Source organism: Drosophila mojavensis, unplaced genomic scaffold (genome assembly GCF_018153725.1).
Source record: "Drosophila mojavensis isolate 15081-1352.22 unplaced genomic scaffold, ASM1815372v1 contig_49, whole genome shotgun sequence".
NCBI classification, from domain to species: Eukaryota; Metazoa; Arthropoda; class Insecta; order Diptera; family Drosophilidae; genus Drosophila; species Drosophila mojavensis.
This window is the reverse complement of record NW_025318872.1, coordinates 653,321-661,874: the sequence shown is the minus strand read 5'-3', so window position 1 is coordinate 661,874 and position 8,554 is coordinate 653,321. Positions and strand designations below refer to the sequence as shown.

Below are 8,554 nucleotides of genomic sequence, written 5' to 3'. Positions count from 1 at the left end.
CTCGCAAGAGTGCACCCTGTAGCAAAATTTAAATGTATATCTACACTATATATCTAGATATATATCAGCATCTATATATATGTAAACTGATTCACATACTAAAAAAACAACTAATCAGAATTGCTAACTTTTCAGCTAATCACTGTCACCACACTCACACTATTGCAGCTAATCATTTCTACACAGACTTGGTCTAATGCCTAATTATGCTTTATGTGCCTATAGAAACCAAATCTGTTTCTGAGTTAAACATTAACTAATACTAAATTCCTTCTTAGAAACTGCTTGATGAAGTGCTGGCTGAACGTGAAAATGTCGAGGATCTGAACGACAACTGTGAGCTGCTGATGGAGCAAAGCGCCTGCACTCGCATTCGTGATCAAACCATCGAGACTCAGGCCAATTATACGAAATTGTTGACATCCGCTCAAGGTCTGGTGGCCAAGATCGAAAAGAATCTGTCCGATCATACCGAGTTCCTCAACTACAAAAAGGAAATGGACGCCTGGATCGAGAAGGCAGAGCAAGTGCTTAACGACTGCAGCATCGATGGTGATGCCTCAATCATTGCACAAAAATTGGAGACAGTCAATGTAAGTTGTTCGATTGATCCATCTATTTCATTCTGAATTTAAAACTATTCCATTCAATTGCAGTCGCTGGCCTCCCATTTGCCAGAGGGTCAACATTTGCTGGTCATGGTGCAGGATGCCTACTCGAAGGCCTCGAATATAACACCCGAGGACAAGCAGGAGAAGTTACGTGAGCTGATGACCAAGGTGAGAGAGGACTGGGATGCCTTGGGCCTGGCTGTTAAACAGAAGCTAAGCGACTTGAAGCATGCCCAAAATCGTTGGAATGATTTCGCAGCCAATAAGGAGAAACTCGATAAATGGCTAATCGAAACCGAGAAGACCCTGAAGGTAGCGCCTGAGACAAAGGGCGAGCTGAGCGAGATGAAAACGTTGCTCGAGCGCTACAAAACGCTCGGCAACGAGCTCAAGCAGAAGGGCAACGATCTGGAGCAGCTGATGTCGGAGGCACGTGACCTGGGCACTGAGGTGGATGCCGTCAATCGTTTGCAATCACGCTGCGATAAGCTGAAGAACGATTGTGCTGGCTACATCCGCGATCTGGAGCAGGAGATGCTCGACTATAATGGCTATCACCAAAGTCTGCAGGACGTGGAGAAATGGCTGCTGCAAATCTCCTTCCAGCTGATGGCTCACAATTCGCTCTTCATTTCGAATCGTGAACAAACTCAGGAGCAAATCAAACAGCACGAAGCGTTGCTGAGCGAGATCCAAAAGTATCAGACCAACTTGGATGATCTGAATGCCAAGGGTCAGGCGCAGATCAAGCGCTATGAGCCCACGACGCCTGCCATACGTCCGACTGTCGAGTCGCAGCTGAAGAACATACAGGAGAGCTACAACTCGCTGCTGCAGACGTCGGTGCAGATCAAGAATCGTCTGCTCGAATCGCTGGCCAAGTTCCAGGAGTATGAGGATACACTGGACAATATCATGCGCAATCTGGAGGCCTATGAGCCCATCATACAAACCGAACTGGATGCCCCGGCCACTAGCCTAGAGTTGGCACAGAATCAACTCAAGTGCGCTCAGGATATGCAAAATAAACTGAACAACGAGAAATCCAGGCTGGCAGCGGCCGTGCAGGCCTGTGAAGCAGCCACAGCATCTATCAGCCGGCCCAGCTCGCCCCTGGAGACGGCCATGCATGCCATACCCGAACGTGAACTGATGGTGCGCGCCAAGCTTGAAGATCTGCTGGATCAGGTGGGTTATATATTCAACTTAATTACCTTATTTATTGGTATTTATTATGCATATGGTATTATATGCCTTATCGTATTATATGCATTTGTAGTTGTTGTGCTTTCACTTAGTAAAAATGTTAACTAAAGTTGAAAATGGCGAAGTAGATGGAGAGAAAATATAGGATCCAGGGCATATAGAATATGTGATCTTTAGTAGAAATAGTTAATAAACATATTAATATATTTGGTTTGATTGGCTTATAAATTGATAATTTCATTGTCTAACCACAACGAAGTGTAAAATTAAACTTTTTGTTGCTCAGTGTAGAAAAAAAGTATTCTCATTTTTTGTTGGAGGTTCCATGTTATTCCAATACGAGGTTTTTTTTTTGGCGATATATGTATTCTATGTCCTATGTCCACGTTCTACATTATCTAAAATCCCTAAGTCTCTAGATTTAATAGCGATTAAATAATTTTGAATTATCATGACCTCATGAGAGTCGCGGAGGTATATAGGAAATCATAATATGAGTGAAGGATCAATAGAAAAATATGCTGAAAATATTAAGTGTCTATAGATTTACAGACAGACGGACCAATATATTTTTTTTTACAAAGGATAAAATATTGAATATTGCTTGATGTAGAAGCATTAAAAGCCCATTATACTTATACCTATGTATTTATTTGTATTTATCTATAATTTTAGATTTAGACAAAGTATGATTTATCTTAGATTCTTCCATCTATTCGCCTAGTTGTACATTTAAAAGAAACCTATTAATTTTTCTTTAATATCCTAACTGCAACATTTTTTGTTAATTTTTATTTTATATATATTTTCAAATTTACTTTTATACCTAATAACACCAACTACACCAATTTGATCAACTACAACCAACTGTACCAACTACTCCCAACCAAACACCGCTCTAACCTTTGTTGATTTGCCGCACCGTAACTCCTGTTGTTGTTGTTGTTGCATATTAAAAATAAAAACCCACTACCACGCCCACCTTGCTCGCCGCCTGCCTGTTCGCTTTGCATTCGCCTCTAAAAACAATACCAAATATAAAGAAACCGCCGCCAAAGACTCAGAGCTCAACCGAGGATGACAACGATCTCGACGTTGAGCTCAGCGATGTGAATGAGGCGCTGTCGGATCCGATTGCTTACGAGCGTATTCAAAACTATCGTCGCATAGTACAGCTGAATAGCGCACACGTGAGCAAGCTGAATGCACTCGCCGCTAAGGTAAGGGGTACTCGAATCTGCAGTGGTGTCGGCTTTACTCTCCTTACTTAGAACTAGAACAATGTGGACAACATAAGCTCGAATCTTTGTTTAATTCTGTTTTACCTTTACTTATGCTTAGGTGCAATCCCACTTGGGTGGTCTGACTGCATCCGTTAGCGAACTGGAGCAACAGCAGAAGCAGCGCGCCGAGCTGCAGGATTGGGTTAAGAAACAACAGAGCTCCGTCTCCGATTGGCTAATGCGTCCGTGCAAGCTGCGCCCGGAGGCCGCGCAACAGGAGCTCGTTGCGATGAATGATCTATTGAACTCTATTGGGGACAAGCGCTCCCAGCTGATGCTCGAAATGACAGGATCATGTAAGTTGCAAGAAAAATTAAAAGTTGGTTTAAGGTATACGAAAGTATTTAAATAGACTATAGTCTGGATCAGCAAAACGCAACCTAACATGAAGGGACAACAGTTAATGTTAAATGACTGTTATTTTCAATATTATTCGAGCTAAAGTCCTAAAATTTTGTATTCTTCTAAACATCACATTTGATGCAGTTTTCTGCATAGTATTTTGCACTAAATTTTTTGCTTCATCCCAACAGTAGGCGATGAGGACACCGATCTGGATGATAACATTGACAAGCTGGAATCGGAGCTCATGGATGCCATTGCCAAGAAGCAAGCGGGCCAAAATGTCATCGATGGCTATCGCCAGGGCATGCAGGATGTGCAGAACTGGTTCGATACGCTGATCAAGCGCATGGATGTGCTGGATCGCGGCTCTGGTCTGAACTGTGCCCAGAAAATGGCTGCCATCAATGAGATTAAGAACGAATACGAGCTGCAGGGGCATCCGAAGATACAAGAGCTGAAGGGCAAGGCCGCCCAGGTGGCTGAGGTCATTAGCAATCTGGATGGTCAACAGGTGGAGGAGCAAATGAAGTCGTTGGATCGTCGTTTTGCCGATCTGGGCAAACGCATCGATCGCAAGGCCCAGCTGCTGGATGTGACCAACAAGGGCGTTGATGGAGCCAAGGGTGAAATCGATCAGCTGCAGCAATGGGTGAAGCAGCAAATCGAGGAGCTGCAAGCGCCGGCTGCTCTGGGCTTTTCGCCCAAGGATGCGGAGGCGCGCCAGCAGAAGATCAAGAGTCTGATGAAGGATGCCGAGGCAAAGCAATCGCTGGCCGATGTGCTAGAGAAGCGCATTGCCAACATGCAACCCGAACTGGAGTCTGCGGAATATGCCCAGCTGGAGTCCGCGTTGCGTAATCTGAATAGCGAAAATCGTAATCTCGCTGGCGTTCTGAAGGCCGAGCTGGATCGTGCGCTGGAGGCGAGCAAGGCGCGTAAAGCGCTCGAGAATGATCTGGACAAGGCGCGTCAATGGCTGAAGGCCAAAATCTCTGAGGTGCGCAAGCTGCCCGTCTATCATCCGCTTACCTCCGCTGAAATCGAGAAGAAGATCCAGGAGAACAAGAAGTACGACGACGATGCCAAGCAATTCAATGACAGCGTCCTCACTGATGTCCAGCGTCAAGCTGCCAACATTATGAAGGATTGCGGGGATGCAGACAAGGCAGCGCTGCAGCAAATTCTGGATGAAATTGCCGCTGACTATCGGACGTTGAAGGATGAGAGCGGCAAGCGCGGCAAATCCCTGGACGATCTGTTGCAGGGACGCAAAGCCTTCGAGGACTCGATGAAGAAGATGGGCGACTGGTTGAACGAAATGGAGACCGCAACCGAAAGTGAACTGCGCACCACCAGTCTGCCAGTGCTCGAGGAGCAGTTGGCGCACTACAAGAAACTCCTGCAGAATGCCGAGAACATGGGCGGCGTGATCAACGATGTGTCCGAGCAGGGCAAGAGCATATTGCCCACGCTGAGCAATGCGGACAAGCTGAAGCTGAACGATGACATCAAGAACATGAAGGATCGCTATGGCCGCATCAAGCAGACAATCGATGATCGTGCCAATACGCTGGGCGACCACATCAAGAAGTATAAGGATGCCAAGAACCGGTTGGCCGATTGCAGTGAATTCCTAAGCAGCATACAGCAGCGCATGAGAGAGCTGAATCGGCCCATTGGCTCCAGAATTGAGGATGTCCAGGATCTGCTGGGTGCCTACGAAGGCATACTGAAGGAGCTGAAGGATAGCAAGCACAAAATGGGCGACATGCAAATGGACGATCTGCCCGAACTGCAGAGCATCCTGGCCCAGCAGGACGATATGATTAAGTTGATTGAGGATCAGTTGGCACATCTGCGTCAGCTGTTGATGCTGCGTGAGCAATTCATTGCGCTAATCAACGAGATCATTGCCTTCATTATGAAGTACACGGATGTCATCATTGACATCGAGAACTCCCCGGACAGCCTCGAGGACAAGATCAACAAATACGACAATGTCATTGTCAAGATACAGGAGTGCGAGGGCCTGTTGGCCTCGGCGAATGATAAGGGTCAGAAGATCGCCTCCGAGGGCAATGCTGCCGACAAGAACAGCATCACGGAGCAGCTGCAATCCTTGAAGAATCAATTGCAAAATCTGCGCAAGGCCGTCGAGTCGCAGCGCCAGAAGCATCAGCTCCAGCTCGAGTCCCACAAAAAGATGGCTGCCGAGCTAAGCGAAATACTGGACTGGCTGCACAACAACGAAGGCGTGGCCAAGTCCCGACCCCTGCTCGATCGTGATCCCGAGTCGGTGGAACGCGAACTGCAGAAGCATCATACACTCAGCAAGGAAATTGAATCCCAATTGCAAAAGTTCAACAAAATCAACGACAGCGTCAAGTCAGACGTGGGCATGCCCAGCTCTCTGCTGGAGATGCTCTCCGAGGGTCGTTCTCTGGTAGTCTCGCTGCCGCATGAGCTGGAGGAGCGTGAGAAGTATTTGAAGAACAATCGTGACTCGCGTCTGGAGTATATGCAGCTGGTGGCCAAGTTCAACGATTGGGTGCACGAGGCCGAGCTGCGTTTGCAGAACAGTCAGCATGGAATCGACTACGAGCACCTTGTAAACGACTTGGAGGAGCACAAGATCTTCTTTGGCAACGAGGTGCCTATACGCAATCTGGTGCACAAGCAGATTCAGGAAGCTTCCGACAAGATTTGGTCCTCACTTAACAGCTATGAGCAATCCGAGCTGTCGGCCGAGCTCTCACAGTTCCAAACCAAACTGGCCAACATATTGGCCAATGCCAAGACTCAGCAAAGCGAACTGGAGAGAGAGGCGGAACGCTGGCGTGAATATCAACAGTCCATCGATCGCGTCAAGGCCACCATTGAGCGCACTAAATTTATCGATGAGCCCGTCCAGAATTTGGCCGGATTGCACTTTAATATTCAGAAGCTGTCGCATGCCATTGGAAATGTACAGGTGAGCTAATCAAACAGCAGAGCACAAATAATTATTATTTGAAGAGTTGATTAGAGCTTTAAATGATTTACATTAACAATTTGAGTAGATGTAGATGAATAACTTCTCTGGAAGATCATAAAATTGTACGGAATACTAGAGCTTTTTCTATAATTCTATAATTCTTACACAAGAAAATTCTTGCTCGTTCGAAATTTTTGATCAATGCGATCCATATGTAATCCTATATTAAATGAAACAAAAAGCCTTGACAGACAATCGGATTATGTTGTCTTTTAAAAACCTTTTATTGTATTTATGCATACATATATACGCGTGTGTACATGGCCAGCTCAGACCTGTTTTAAGTGTGACACAACGAAACATCGTTCATAAAACTGCAAAACAAGAATTTGTATCTGCAACGTATGTAAGAGAATGTATCTGCAGATGACTTTCACGTTGAGTGCAAGCTGTTTTGGCTCCGCACATGATTTGCCGGCCGGCAAAACCAATAAACTTCAACTGACACACACTTTCTGCTCTCTTTGCGCTAAAGCTCTCTTCGGGCTCCGCTCTCTTATTCGAGCTCACATTTCAAATAGTTGCTTACTTTCATTATGTCTCCTTGAGAACTTATTAGTGCGTTAATCTTTTAACCTGCACTTGTTAAGCTTATCAACGACTGCCAAACATATAGTCTGCTGCTCAGACACAAAATTTCAACATAAATACATATATGTACATGTATATGGGTATTTGTATATGTATGTTTAAGGCCAGCTGTTCGAGTGTAGCTCATGACATCATCAGCAAATTCAAAGAGGGAATAAACCAGTTTTGTCGTGAGGGCTGCACAAATGAGATAATAAATTTGAGTGTAAAAAAATTTAAAATTTTAATTGATATATAGATTAACTTTTAAAAAAAAAATTAAATAATTTCTTTGAACATTATATATATACTATGTTTATTTCAATATGTTCTACGCTCTTTGCCCAGCCCTTTTGACAACCACGTTGTTTGGCATCAACAAACACATGTTTAACAGCAACTTTTTTGTTTTTGTGCCAAGCACTGAGCGAGCTTTAAGAGCGAGCACACTTCATCTCTCAGCGCTCCCAGTGGACAGCTGTTTTGTTGTTGTTGGCATGCCGGCTTATAGTAAAGCCAATGGCGATAGTGTATGGATGGCGCGTGTTGTGTATTGGTGAGCAAGTGTGACGCAGTCAAGAGTAAATTATTGCTTCAAACTGCACACACGTCTCTCTCACACTGTTCCGTGTCCTCTTGCCTGCTGGCCGTTGTAAGCTCAACGGTATGTGCACATGTAAATGTGTTCATTCCACGTTCTTTTTTTTGCGATAAACCGCACAGTCGCAATTCGCTCTCTTTGTATCTCACTAAGCGGCGCTCTTGGGGCAAGTTATACGGCAGTTCTCTTAAATTGGTTCTAACTCGTGCTTGGGCATATGCCGTATATTTTGTATTCGAAATTCACTTCTAGTTGAGACGTTTAACTGTGCGGTTGTCTACATTTTTTATGCGGCTTATAAAGTGAAGAATCGGCGACAAAGCAAAAGCAATAAAAATCAAAAGCAAAATATAAAAACAAAAAGGAAATAGTGTTATGTTATATTTGTGTTTTTGTGCGCAGCTTTATTATATTTGTACGTTCTAATAAAATATGCCATGTGCTTGACAAGCGCAAATTGAAAGAGAGACAGAGTGACAGAGAGAGAAAAGAACCAGACAAATTTAAAGCTAACGTCATCAACAAAAAGAAATACATTAAATATATATGTATATACATTTATGTATATAGAAAGAAACAATTAAAGTGCTGCTGCGGAACACACGCGTGTGTCTAGGTGAGAAATTAAGAGAGTACTTAACTTTCCATATTGTGAAATAAAGAAGTAAGAAAAAGATTGTGCCACATGCACATATACATATACACGCATACACATGCATACATATGTCAAAGCTTAGGCGATGAAATGTCAAAGGAGAAAGAAATGAAATCGAAGTGGAACCATAGGCGGCGTTACAGTTATAACTCAAAATATCCGAATGGGAAATAAATTTGTAGGCTAAGTACAGGGACCGACAGATACACACACATACAGTACTTAGGTAGCTTTATACTTGCATATATA

General features: G+C 44.2%; 1 protein-coding gene across 20 annotated transcripts in view; it reads left to right on the top strand.

The window, feature by feature from the left end:
• Window positions 1-8,554, top strand: part of LOC6577814 (nesprin-1) — a 129,317-nt gene that overhangs the window by 58,679 nt on the left and 62,084 nt on the right. For 15 of the 20 annotated variants that reach the window (XM_044009216.1, XM_044009218.1, XM_044009214.1 and 12 more), the window contains 4 exons: window positions 279-593; window positions 657-1,799; window positions 3,159-3,396; window positions 3,634-6,416. In XM_044009216.1, coding sequence (XP_043865151.1) covers window positions 279-593; window positions 657-1,799; window positions 3,159-3,396; window positions 3,634-6,416 — 4,479 coding nt within the window. Of the gene's footprint in view, window positions 1-278; window positions 594-656; window positions 1,800-2,860; window positions 3,038-3,158; window positions 3,397-3,633; window positions 6,417-8,554 lie in introns of all 20 variants that reach the window. The other 5 variants (XM_044009232.1, XM_044009231.1, XM_044009230.1 and 2 more) reach the window with 1 other exon arrangement.